This window comes from Pleurodeles waltl, chromosome 4_1, assembly GCF_031143425.1.
Source record: "Pleurodeles waltl isolate 20211129_DDA chromosome 4_1, aPleWal1.hap1.20221129, whole genome shotgun sequence".
NCBI lineage: Eukaryota > Metazoa > Chordata > Amphibia > Caudata > Salamandridae > Pleurodeles > Pleurodeles waltl.
The window spans coordinates 515,773,317-515,787,632 of record NC_090442.1 but is presented as its reverse complement, the minus strand read 5'-3'; the positions used below and the strand labels follow the sequence as shown (position 1 = coordinate 515,787,632).

General features: G+C 45.3%; 1 protein-coding gene across 1 annotated transcript in view; it reads right to left on the bottom strand.

Moving 5' to 3' along the window:
* Positions 1-1,808: 1,808 nt before the first annotated feature.
* Positions 1,809-14,316, bottom strand: part of TWF1 (twinfilin actin binding protein 1) — a 173,444-nt gene continuing 160,936 nt past the window's right edge. The window contains exon 9 of the mRNA XM_069228826.1: positions 1,809-4,418. Within this exon, the coding sequence (XP_069084927.1) occupies positions 4,248-4,418 (171 nt within the window). The 3' untranslated portion in view covers positions 1,809-4,247. The remainder of the gene's footprint in view (positions 4,419-14,316) is intronic.

The window sequence follows — 14,316 nt, the reverse complement described above, 5'->3', positions numbered from 1 at the left end:
TCATGTGGAAGGGGGTGTAAGGAGAGGAAAGGCCTTTCCTCTCCTTTCATGTCTCTCTCAGCATTTCTGGTGCCTGATCGCGATGCAATCGGGCAGCAGAAATGCCACCAGACACCAGGGAATGTTTGATATTTTTTTTGTTTATATCACAAGGGGAGCGGCCCCTTGGGCAGTGGCCGCTCCCCAGGGGGGCAATTTATTTTTAGGCCATTTCTGCCCCCTCCCCCCTCGGCAAATCGGCCTATTATAATTAGGCCGATCTGCCACAGAGGCGGGCTGCAGGGGGTGGGGGGAGGGTCAAAAACCGCTAGACACCAGGGATCATTTTTGTTTGTTTTTGTTTTCTGTATGTGGGGAGCGACCCCTTAGGCAATGGCGGTCCCCTGGGGGGGGGTGGGGGGTTGGAATTTACTTTTAGGCCATTTCTGCCCCCCTTGGGGGCAGATCAGCCTATTGTAATTAGGCCTAGATGGCTGCTGAGCCCAGGGCCAAAAACGGAGGTGCCCCACCCCCCCTCTCCTCCCCAACCACCCCCACTCTTCCCCCCAACAAAAACAGGTAGTTTTGTATTTGAACATTTTGATGTGTCCAGATAGTGTTTTGGGGCATTTCCTTTCGCGGGCACTAGGCCTACCCACACAAGTGAGGTACCATTTTTATCTGGAGACTTGGGAGAACGCTGGGTGGAAGGAAATTTGTGGCTCTTCCTAGATTCCAGAACTTTGTGTCACCGAAATGTGAGGAGAAAGTGTTTGTTTAGCCAAATTATGAGGTTTGCAAAGGATTCTGGGTAACAGAACCTGGTGAGAACCCCACAATTCATCCCATCTTGGATTTCCCTAGGTGTCTAGTTTTAAAAAATGTGCAGGTTTGGTAGGTTTCCCTAGGTGCCGGCTGAGCTAGAGGCCAAAATTCACAGCTAGGCACTGCAAAAAACAGGTCTTTTTTCTTTGGTGATGTGTCCATGTTTGTTTTAGGGCATTTCCTGTTGCGGGCGCTTTTTAAACGAATTTTTCACTGTATTTAGGCTAACTTCTTGGTCTCCTTCAGGGGAACCCACAAAGTCTGGGTACCTCTAGAATCCCTAGGATGTGGGGGGGGGGAAAGGATGCAAATTTAGCGTGGGTAGCTTAAATGGACAAAAAGTTATGAGGGCCTAAGCGCGAACTGCCCCAAATAGCCAAAAAAAGGCCTGGTACCTGAGGGGAAAAGGCCTGGCAGCGAAGGGGTTAACATATGTTCATTAACAATACTTCACACTGTTTACAAACCATTCACTGTTGAGCCCTTGTCCACTTTTAGGACACGTGATAACATGTCTTCAGAGGAAAGAACCCGCCACATTAAAATACTTCGTATCGGTATCCTGAGGCCCAACTACTCCTTCTCATCCACTTTTTAAAAAACGACTTTCAGTACCATATATTGCACAACAAAAAAAGTATTATTAATCTCATAGGCGAAACCTAATGCATTTACCAATGCTTGTTTTTACTGCTGAGTGAACTGGTGAAGAACAAGGGACTGGGACTGCAGAAAGTTAGTAGGGCTACTAAATGTAGATTAATTTATGCTACTAGTGCCGCCCCTCTGCTATCTGAACTTCAGATTGCCCAGGGAAGCCATAGGTTGAACCACTGGAAAACCTCATACTGTGACTCAGAACAATGTTATGGGGCTTCCGAGCTCTGAAGTATAGCGGCCAGAAGTGCAGATATTATTTTCTCTGTTGAAGGCTTTTTTCTATTACACGAAATCATGACAAAAATACCTATCCGATGAGAAATGAAAGGCAAAGTGCAAGTAACTAAATATGCACAAGAAAACTATTTATTGAACTGATTTATGAACTTGGGACATCTTAAAGTACTGATTCATAGTCTCATAATAGGTGTCAAGAACCTTCGTTTTAGTAGCCGGTATAAAAGTGCAGATTTACACAACATGTTTTTACTTCCAAGGACATTACTGAATAGACCCAGAGACACAAAACATACGAACACATAGTTGCTTTAACAGTTACATATTTGACTTGTACACAGTGGTTAATCTTGCATACATAAATGTAAACTCATTGATTTCTACATTTGATTTCAAATTAATTACAGTTTGACTAATCTAAAAATTAAAACAAGCAGCAATATCATCAAATTAGTGTTATTTGTTAACCTCAGTAATTGCATAAAACGAGTTAATCACCAGGATTAATTATTCAAGCTCATATATAATTATGTAGACAGGTACTTTGACATGATAGAAGGCATCCCTTTATTGTTTGTTCTCCCAAGCATGCATGCCTACTCAGATATTAGTACACGCAAACATGCATGGTGCTCAGATGTTGGTACTCCCAATCATGCATGGTGCTCGGATCCTTAGACCAGTCAATAGTACATTCGTTACATATGACGTATAGAACATCCCATCATCTATTTATCAAACTGACGCATAGTCCTTTTCCACCAACACAGCCTAATCTAGTTTTGTAGCTTTGCTCCATTACCGCGACAATCCTGATCCTGTGACTATGTAAGGAGACCTCCCTATTCCTTCAGAATATCTTAGTAGGAAAAAAATTGTATTTCCCCTGTTTCTCGTCAGCATGGCCTAGCCAACTTATTAAATACCTAAGGAGGAGCCGCGAGGCATGATCCAACAACGGTAAGGCTGTGAGAAACACCAAACTACTGTGCACACAGTATAATGTATATCTTGCTTTATCTGTCGAATTTCAGGGAGCTGCATCCCTGAAATACAAATAGCTTATAGGGATGTTTTGCTTTCAAGCCATCTTTAACGCAGTGCCATTAAAACTTAGTATTAAGGTCCAAATAAACAAAGCCATACGTGCAACTAAATTCAACTTAGGTGCGCAAATGCCTTTTTTTTTTTTTACAAATGTAAATTAATGTTGGAAATTGGCAGAATATTACTTCACTCGTGAATTGATTTTACACCCCACTTAATATTACAGTAGTATGGGGTAATATTACATGAGTAAATTGGTTCAAGTGGCAGGGAAGGAGTGTGCCATGGCTGGAATGCTATGTACAGTTGGTTAAAGCAAACGTGTCAACTGGTAGATATTAAACGTGTTTACTGCCTACTCCCCATATGTCTCCAGCTGGGTTGCACTCCCAAAATTGGTGAAGTAAGGGAGGGGCAAAAGGATTTCTCTTTGGAAAACTATTTTATGCGCACAGAAAAGAAAAAAAAGTTAGCAGCATTATCATGCTTAATGAGTACCTGGTGCATTTATGAACGTGCTAATGCTTAAGTGTGTGAGTACTCAACTCACAGCAGCCCAAGAGCACTTCAGGAATAATGAGTATTCCCCATGCTTTGTAAACCTCTATACATAAATCTACGAGAGTGACAATGGTCTTTGAAAATTACATTGAGCTGCAAGAGTATTACAAATGACAGCGAAAACATGGAAGCGAATGCCCGCAGAAAGGTCACAACTTAGTGTTTAAACAACGAGGAGCCTGACACACTGAAACCTTCATTCTGATTCGTGAAGACAAGGTATTTCAGCAGAACAGGAAATACCACTCAGCAAAATTGCAGGTTATACAAGATGTAGGGACAAACCAGGTTAAAAAAAACACAAAACAGTGCTTTACTATGATGAAAGAAGGTGGAAAATGTGTGGGGTAAAGAGCTCGAAATCATGTAAGCAATATGCAGGAATGGCCAGGTAACTCGGGGGCAAGCATGTTTTCTCTGAGTCCAGCCCAGTAACTAGTGATGGCCAATAACAGGGTTGGAGATAACATCCGGTATTGGTTACTTCCCTTCCAGCTACCAGCCTTCCTTCATGAGGGCATTAGTAGGGGGTTGTTTCCCACTTTAATCTTCCCCCTAAAGATGGTGTAAAAGCAGGACTGGGCTGATTGAGAGGAGAAACAGAGAGAAGAAGCAAGACCACGGTTTCCGCTGTCCTCAAACAATGTATACTCCTAGATTGCTGGGTTTAAATCTGGGTAGCTGCTTCCTGGTAACCACTAGTCAATTCCAAACCAACTGTTGCATGATGATGGAGTGCTACTAAACACCTGAAATCATCTAACTGACCATTACTCCCTAAAACTTTATAAAGACATTTAATTTGAAAAGACGAAAATACATGGGAACCGGTCGGTCTGATGGCCCTTCTAAATAGAAAACTTTTTGGAATGATTCAGTTCTTGAGTACCAAAGTTGGAAGTCGTACATTTTCACAATGCATCTGTAACAAACATTGCTCAGTTATCCACCACTTCATTTTCGTCCGGGCCCCGTATTAGTCTTCGAATTCCTCTTTTTCCAGTTGGTCCTTTTGGTTTTGCAAAATTTTGTTTGTGCGCATGCTGCTTTGGGTGAACTTCTTCATAGAGAAAATCGGCGGTTAGCTCCTCTCCATCATCTATTTCAATCTGTGGGCATGAAAAAATTATTAGCTGTACAATGCATAAATTTCCTAAACCAACAAGGCAGCTATCCCCTGAAAAAATACCCAGGATTATTGTTTTAAACTAAGCAACTTACTGTAGGCAAAATGTAAAGTCATTACGAAAAAGTAGTATACCAGAGCTGGGAACTGCAACGTCTTGACAAGTGTCAGGTGGGAGGAGGGCTTGCTTGAGGAGAGGAGGCGGGATTTGGTCTTCCCTTGATTTTCTTTAAAGGTGCTACCTTTCATGTTTCGAAGCTCTTAAAGGCATGTATTATCCTATACTGGCAAGCAATTTATGACTCCTTTTGGCTTTTTATCAGCTGGAAATTCGAGTAACTACCTTTCATGTTCATAATTCTTAAAGGCACTAGCAATTCCTTTGACTTTTAGCTGGATAGTCATGGAAGTGATACCACAGCTACGTTCCATATTAATGGTTGCATTTCTTAAGTAGGATAAACAATGTCTAATACGGAAATTAAAGTTACTTTACATACTTCTATTTAGAGGAAGCAAACTACTTGACCGCCTCCTTTTAAATCTAAGGTGACTGAGTCACAAGAAGAGTCAACAGTGAAAATTCTGGAGGAAGTTCAAGCTATTAATATTGACATTACTTGTTGTGATATCATGCATATTCAAAGAGACTTATGTCTGTAATGAAAAAATCTAATAATGAAACTAAAATTATTGATAATGTGGCAACTGTCAAGCTGGCACCTCAAGTTACACCTATTGAACCTTTGAAACGCATGCTTTTGGGTTTGGTAAATAGAAATCAGCAATATAATTTGAACATCTTTAACCTGCTGGAGAGAATTGAAGGTCAGGACTGCAGAGTCTACCTCGAAAATGTATTTCCGTTCTTCTTCAAATTAACATTTTCAGAGAAGTTTGAAATAGATAATGCTCATCGCATAGCCTCACATCATAAACCTAACCAACCTAAACTGCAACAAGTCATATTTAAAGTGTTCCGTCACCACCACATCATTATTATGATATGTAAATCAGTCCAGGAAATTCCATTATTAATGGTTGAAGGCAATAAAATATATTTATATCAAGACTTTCCTAAAGAAACTGCAGCCTAGGTAAACAATTCTCATATCTACGTCTCCCACTTTGTGATGCAGGCTTGAAATATGGATTATTAATTCCTTCAGTCATGAGAATATGGAAAAATGATGTTTCTAAGTGGCTTATTGTGAGTGTGGTAGTCTGGTCTGCCCGGCTGAACAGTGCTACAAGATAGCACTCAGCTCCCTTAAAGGAGCAGAGTGCTATCTCTTAGCACAGTGGGGGCCGACCAGCACCCTGCAAAGCAGACAGTACGCATTCCGAGGGTGCTGGGCAAGGGGCCCCTGCACTGCCCATGTGGCCACCTACACTTGTTCGCCGCTAACCTTTTCATGGTGGGGAAACCTCCATGAAAAGGCTGGTGGAGAACAAAGTTGTAATCAGCAGGGTGGCCCTGAGTTCAGCGCCGTCCTGGCTGATTACACCCAAAACTGCCATCACAGATCCTGACGGGGACGGTAGTCTTTAGGGGGGTCCACCCGCATTACTCGTAATGTGGTGGTTGGACCGCCGCAGCCAGAGCCGTCTGACTGCCACCGCAAGGCTAGCGGTCCTATGACTGCCAGCCTCGTAATGAAGCTGTAAGTCTTTTACTTCACCTGCAGATCTGGTTGCTTACTTGGATCTTCATGCTCCAGTTGCTATGAATTCTCAAGCTTCTGTACTTAACACATAGAATTCAGTCGCACCGCCTTTGTAACCATTTTTTATTTCTTCAGTAGGTACCCATGGAGCTCTATCTCCACTTGGATTTTACCTTTGCCGTTTTAATATTTCAATTGTCTTCGTCCCTTAGGGATATTTCTTATTTTTTTGTTATTATATGTGGGGGGACACCCTATATTAATCTCTTTTATCACTCCGAGCCTTTCACTTTATTTTTCTTCTTTATCCCTTCTTCTTTTCTCTGTTGCACATTATTACACTCCAAAAATTGATTTATTAAAAGTTAAAGGCCTTCATCACCAAATAAAGAGAAGGAAAATATTAGCTTCTTACAAGAAACTCACATTGATGATGCTACCCTTGCCTATATATGTCAAAATTGCGGTAGGCACTATAGTCTCATCACCCGCACAGGGACATAAAAATGGCGTGGCTATATGTTTCTTGCAGAAGTTACAAGTTACTCTGGTGCACTGAAACATGATTCTGATGGTCCCTTTATGCATGGTCACACATTAATTGACAAATACCCCATATTTATGCCTCCGCACAAGATGATCCAATTTTTTGGAAATCAACTTTTTTAGAAATGTGGCTTATTAGAAATGTACCTCTTATCTTAAGAGGAGACTTTAACATGATATCTGATCCACTTTTAGATAAAATCTCATCTGTTAGATTCTATCCCCCAAGGTCATATGCTAATACTAAATTAGTTGATCATTGGATACTTAACCACCTCACTGATAAGGACTTTCCTTTTTATTCTAATGCTCATTCTACATATTCCCGTATTGACTGCTTCCTTCCTTCTAGGAACTTATACCATTCAATTTCAAATCCAAAAATAGAACCCAACACTGTTTCACACCATGTCTTAATCTTAAACCTCAAGGATATTCCCATATACACCTTGATGGAGAATAAATACTGATATTATATGTCAATGTCAACAGAAACAAATTGTTATTTGCTATCTCTGAATACTTACATAATTATCAACTAGAGGATACTTCTCAGATTACTCACTGGGATGCTTTTAAGGTTTACATCAGAAGACTGACTATTTCTATTACGGCTAATGAGAATACAATTTTCCAATCATAACTAAATAGTCTAGAACAACAAATCTCCAAAATTGAAAGGCTGTTCTTATCATATTCAGACATTCAAGTCAAAATGCAAATACAAAATTTATGTTATGAACAAAATACTTTGCTTATTAAAAGAGAAGGTCTTTTTATCTGCAAACAAAAAATCAATATCTAAATCACTGCAAACAAATCTGGCTGCACTTACTCACGAATCCAAAAAAGATTAAAAAAACAGATACGTGCTATACGTTATTCAGATGGACAATTAGTTCTCACTGCTATGGAAATAACTGCTCAATTTACTTTTACTCCAACCTCTATAATAAAACTTTAAGATATTCATGGTTCCATATTACATAATATCTTATTTAAGTACAAATTACCATCCTTATCACAATCTGGCAGAAGTATTCTTGATGCTCATTCAAAAATGGAAGAGGTTTGCAATGCCATTTAATCTCTTAATACCACTCAGCACCAGATGTTGAAGGCATTCCAACAGAATTTTATAAAACCTTACTGAAGCAACTCTCCCCTCTCCTACTATAGATGTTTTAAGAATTTGTGCATAAAGCTTCTCTTGAAGGATCGTTGAAAGAAGCAACAATTATTGTTCTTCCTAAATCTGATACAAATCCCATATTACTCTCTAATTATTACCCCATTTTGCGTATTAATCAGAACTATAAAATGTATGTTAAAAATCTAGCAAACAGACTCACTTCAGTTCTAGACCATATTTTTAATCCTGTCCAAACTGGCTTCCTGAAATGTAGACTATCTTCACATAACAATGTCACACTATCTCTTTCCTTACCACAAATTTAAAGCCCCCTGGGCTCATTTAGTTTTAGATGCTGAAAAAACATTTGATAAGGTCAATTGGAATTTTTTATTTAGAACTATGCAAAAATGTTGTTTTGGCGCTACATTTATTTCAATGGTTAAAGCATTGTATACTAACAGCAACTATTTGTATTACTTTTTCAATTTTGCTTAGAGACACTAGGCAGGAATACCATCGATCTCCTTTACTACTTATTGGCCACTGAACCCTTTTAACTCTTATTCATTATTCTAGAGAAAACACAGCCATTACCATTACAAATATAGTTCTTAAAGTTTCTGCATATGCAGATGATGTACTGTTATAAGTTAAAGACCCTTCACATACTAATCCAGTGGTATCCTATATTAAAGAAGGTTATGCATTAGTATCTGGATACAATTTATATAGTCATACAACTGAATATTGTTTTTTAAACATATTTTGTACTGGTGATATGTTACATGGCACAGACATTATTTGGAATAATACTGCTCTTCAGTATCTTGCTATTTATTTTTTAAATACAATAAAAAATACAGTAGTTTTAAGTTGCAAAAAATCTTTGACTAAAAGTTTAGAAAATTAGATAAATGGTCTTTGCTCAACTTATCTTGGCAGCGGAGAATTGAGGCAATTAAAATGGTAATAGCTCCACAAGTGTTATATCTATTATCCATGTTACTGGTTACATTTCCCTCATCTATTTCATGAATGATAATAAATCTCTTGCCAAATTTATTGGAATAATAAGGCCCTGCATATTAAATACAGACACAAGCTAATAAGTGAGATGGAGGCTTTGGTGTCCCAGATTTTAAGAAATATCATAACTCCTTTTTAACTGTGTAAACTGTTTCTTGGTTTCCCAACCCAAAAGCCCCCTTTGCACCATCCTGGATTCTACTTGAGAGAAATATTGTTGCACCATTCCCTCTACTGGCCATTCTTTCAGTGGATCCTAAAAAAGCAAAGTTTTCTTCTCCAATTATCAACACTACTAAAATTGCCATAGTAAGTTTGGACGAAACATTTGTAAATATAATACTATTTTCTAAGAAGATATCTCTGTTGAATAAACCCTTGATTAACCCCTTCTGTGCCGCGGACGTAGTGGTTACGTCCTGCGGCACAGTGCTGCTGTGCCGAGGACGTAACCACTACGTCCTCGGCACACAGCCCAGAGGGAGCGCTCTCGCTCCCTCTGTGGGGTTCCCCCCCACCCCCCCAAGTCAGGGATGGAAGGGGAAGCCCTTCCCCTCCCACCCCCGACCCCCCCCAACCCCCCCTGTGACGTCAGCGCGCGAGCGCGCGCTGATTAGTCACAGGGTCTCCCCCATCGCGCTGGAAGCAGAGCTTCCAGCGCGATTGAAAAAGAAATGCTTTTGCATTTCTTTTTCAATCCCATGGGGGAGGCCCCGAGAGGCTTCAAAGGGAAGGAAATGTATTTCCTTCCCTTTGAAGTCTCTCACAGGTTTCAAAAGCTGGATTGCTTGCAATCCGGCTTTTGAAACCCCACTAGACACCAGGGATTTTTTTTGTTTTCTTGAAATTGGCAAAAGGGAGCGACCCCTTGGGCAAGGGTCGCTCCCAGGGGGGCATTTTTTTAGGAAGGCCTTTTCTGCCCCCCCTGGGGGCAGATTGGCCTATTATTAGGCCGATCTGCCCCCAGGGGGGGCAGAAACCTCTAGGCACCAGGGACCATTTTTTTTTTTTTTTTTTTTTTGTGATGAATTCTTTTTTTTTAGGTGGGGAGCGATCCCTTAGGCAAGGGTCGCTCCCCTACGGGGCAATATATATTTAGGCCATTTCTGCCCCCCTTAGGGGCAGATTGGCCTATTTTGATAAGGCCAATCTGCCCCCAAGGGGGGCAGAAACCATTAGACACCAGGGAGTTTGTTTTTGCGCGCGAATGTCACGCAACAAAGCGACCCCTTTGGCAAGGGTCGCTCCCAGGGGGGGCAATTTTTTGGGATGGCCTTTTCTGCCCCCCCTGGGGGCAGATCGGCCTATTATTAGGCCGATCTGCCCCCAGGGGGGGAAGAAACCTCTAGGCGCCAGAGCTAATTTTTTTTTTGTGTTTTTTTTTTTTTTTCTTTTTTATTTTTTAGAGATGGGGAGCGACCCATCAGGCAAGGGTCGCTCCCCTGGGGGGCAAATTGTATTTAGACCATTTCTGCCCCCCTGGGGGCAGATTGGCCGATTTTAGGTCAATCTGCCCCCAAGGGGGCAGAAACCACTAGGCACCGGGGATTTGTTTTTTGGCGCCAATGTCACGCAGGGGGAGCGACCCCGTAGGCAAGGGTCGCTCCCGGGGGGGGGGGGGGGGGTGGGGGGGCAAATTTATTTTAGGCCATTTCTGCCCCCCCGGGGGACAGATCGGCCTATTATTAGGCCGAACTGCCCCCGGGGGGGGGGCAGAACACTCTAGGCGCCAGGGCAATTTTTTTTTTGTGTTTTTTTTTTTTTGTTGTTTCTTTTTTTTAGAGATGGGGAGCGACCCATCAGGCAAGGGTCGCTCCCCTGGGGGGGCAAATTGTATTTAGACCATTTCTGCCCCCCTGGGGGCAGATTGGCCAATTTTAGGTCAATCTGCCCCCTAGGGGGCAGAAACCACTAGGCACCGGGGATTTGTTTTTTGGCGCCAATGTCACGCAGGGGGAGCGACCCTGTAGGCAAGGGTCGCTCCCGGGGGGGGGGGTGTGGGGGTTGGGGGGGCAAATTTATTTTAGGCCATTTCTGCCCCCCCGGGGGACAGATCGGCCTATTATTAGGCCGAACTGCCCCCGGGGGGGGGGGGGCAGAACACTCTAGGCGCCAGGGCAATTTTTTTTTTTGTGTTTTTTTTTTTTTGTTGTTTCTTTTTTTAGAGATGGGGAGCGACCCATCAGGCAAGGGTCGCTCCCCTGGGGGGGCAAATTGTATTTAGACCATTTCTGCCCCCCTGGGGGCAGATTGGCCAATTTTGGGTCAATCTGCCCCCAAGGGGGCAGAAACCACAAGGCACCGGGGATTTGTTTTTTGGCGCCAATGTCACGCAGGGGGAGCGACCCCGTAGGCAAGGGTCGCTCCCGGGGGGGGGGGGGGGGTGGGGGGGCAAATTTATTTTAGGCCATTTCTGCCCCCCCGGGGGACAGATCGGCCTATTATTAGGCCGAACTGCCCCCGGGGGGGGGGCAGAACACTCTAGGCGCCAGGGCAATTTTTTTTTTGTGTTTTTTTTTTTTTGTTGTTTCTTTTTTTTAGAGATGGGGAGCGACCCATCAGGCAAGGGTCGCTCCCCTGGGGGGGCAAATTGTATTTAGACCATTTCTGCCCCCCTGGGGGCAGATTGGCCAATTTTAGGTCAATCTGCCCCCTAGGGGGCAGAAACCACTAGGCACCGGGGATTTGTTTTTTGGCGCCAATGTCACGCAGGGGGAGCGACCCCGTAGGCAAGGGTCGCTCCCGGGGGGGGGGGTGTGGGGGTTGGGGGGGCAAATTTATTTTAGGCCATTTCTGCCCCCCCGGGGGACAGATCGGCCTATTATTAGGCCGAACTGCCCCCGGGGGGGGGGGGGCAGAACACTCTAGGCGCCAGGGCAATTTTTTTTTTTGTGTTTTTTTTTTTTGTTGTTTCTTTTTTTAGAGATGGGGAGCGACCCATCAGGCAAGGGTCGCTCCCCTGGGGGGGCAAATTGTATTTAGACCATTTCTGCCCCCCTGGGGGCAGATTGGCCAATTTTGGGTCAATCTGCCCCCAAGGGGGCAGAAACCACAAGGCACCGGGGATTTGTTTTTTGGCGCCAATGTCACGCAGGGGGAGCGACCCCGTAGGCAAGGGTCGCTCCCGGGGGGGGGGGGGGGGGGGTTGGGTGGGCAAATTTATTTTAGCCCATTTCTGCCCCCCCGGGGGACAGATCGGCCTATTTTTAGGCCGAACTGCCCCCGGGGGGGGGGCAGAACACTCTAGGCGCCAGGGCAATTTTTTTTTTGTGTTTTTTTTTTTTGTTGTTTCTTTTTTTAGAGATGGGGAGCGACCCATCAGGCAAGGGTCGCTCCCCTGGGGGGGCAAATTGTATTTAGACCATTTCTGCCCCCCTGGGGGCAGATTGGCCAATTTTAGGTCAATCTGCCCCCTAGGGGGCAGAAACCACTAGGCACCGGGGATTTGTTTTTTGGCGCCAATGTCACGCAGGGGGAGCGACCCCGTAGGCAAGGGTCGCTCCCGGGGGGGGGGTGGAGGTTGGGGGGGCAAATTTATTTTAGGCCATTTCTGCCCCCCCGGGGGACAGATCGGCCTATTATTAGGCCGAACTGCCCCCGGGGGGGGGCAGAACACTCTAGGCGCCAGGGCAATTTTTTTTTTGTGTTTTTTTTTTTTTGTTGTTTCTTTTTTTAGAGATGGGGAGCGACCCATCAGGCAAGGGTCGCTCCCCTGGGGGGGCAAATTGTATTTAGACCATTTCTGCCCCCCTGGGGGCAGATTGGCCAATTTTAGGTCAATCTGCCCCCAAGGGGGCAGAAACCACTAGGCACCGGGGATTTGTTTTTTAGCGCCAATGTCACGCAGGGGGAGCGACCCCGTAGGCAAGGGTCGCTCCCGGTGGGGGGGTGGAGGTTGGGGGGGCAAATTTATTTTAGGCCATTTCTGCCCCCCCGGGGGACAGATCGGCCTATTATTAGGCCGAACTGCCCCCGAGGGGGGCAGAACACTCTAGGCGCCAGGGCAATTTTTTTTTTGTGTTTTTTTTTTTTTGTTGTTTCTTTTTTTAGAGATGGGGAGCGACCCATCAGGCAAGGGTCGCTCCCCTGGGGGGGCAAATTGTATTTAGACCATTTCTGCCCCCCTGGGGGCAGATTGGCCAATTTTAGGTCAATCTGCCCCCAAGGGGGCAGAAACCACTAGGCACCGGGGATTTGTTTTTTGGCGCCAATGTCACGCAGGGGGAGCGACCCCGTAGGCAAGGGTCGCTCCCGGGGGGGCGGTGGGGGTTGGGGGGGCAAATTTATTTTAGGCCATTTCTGCCCCCCCGGGGGACAGATCGGCCTATTATTAGGCCGAACTGCCCCCGGGGGGGGGCCAGAACACTCTAGGCGCCAGGGCAATTTTTTTTTTGTGTTTTTTTTTTTGTTGTTTCTTTTTTTAGAGATGGGGAGCGACCCATCAGGCAAGGGTCGCTCCCCTGGGGGGGCAAATTGTATTTAGACCATTTCTGCCCCCCTGGGGGCAGATTGGCCAATTTTAGGTCAATCTGCCCCCTAGGGGGCAGAAACCACTAGGCACCGGGGATTTGTTTTTTGGCGCCAATGTCACGCAGGGGGAGCGACCCCGTAGGCAAGGGTCGCTCCCGGGGGGGGGGGTGGAGGTTGGGGGGGCAAATTTATTTTAGGCCATTTCTGCCCCCCCGGGGGACAGATCGGCCTATTTTTAGGCCGAACTGCCCCCGGGGGGGGGGGCAGAACACTCTAGGCGCCAGGGCAATTTTTTTTTTGTGTTTTTTTTTTGTTGTTTTTTTTTTTAGAGATGGGGAGCGACCCATCAGGCAAGGGTCGCTCCCCTGGGGGGGGGCAAATTGTATTTAGACCATTTCTGCCCCCCTGGGGTCAGATTGGCCAATTTTAGGTCAATCTGCCCCCTAGGGGGCAGAAACCACTAGGCACCGGGGATTTGTTTTTTGGCGCCAATGTCACGCAGGGGGAGCGACCCCGTAGGCAAGGGTCGCTCCCGGGGGGGGGGTGTGGGGGGTTGGGGGGGCAAATTTATTTTAGGCCATTTCTGCCCCCCCGGGGGACAGATCGGCCTATTATTAGGCCGAACTGCCCCCGGGGGGGGGGGGGGGGGGCAGAACACTCTAGGCGCCAGGGCAATTTTTTTTTTTGTGTTTTTTTTTTTTTGTTGTTTCTTTTTTTAGAGATGGGGAGCGACCCATCAGGCAAGGGTCGCTCCCCTGGGGGGGGAAATTGTATTTAGACCATTTCTGCCCCCCTGGGGGCAGATTGGCCAATTTTGGGTCAATCTGCCCCCAAGGGGGCAGAAACCACAAGGCACAGGGGATTTGTTTTTTGGCGCCAATGTCACGCAGGGGGAGCGACCCCGTAGGCAAGGGTCGCTCCCGGGGGGGGGGGGGGGGGTTGGGGGGGCAAATTTATTTTAGCCCATTTCTGCCCCCCCGGGGGACAGATCGGCCTATTTTTAGGCCGAACTGCCCCCGGGGGGGGCAGAACACTCT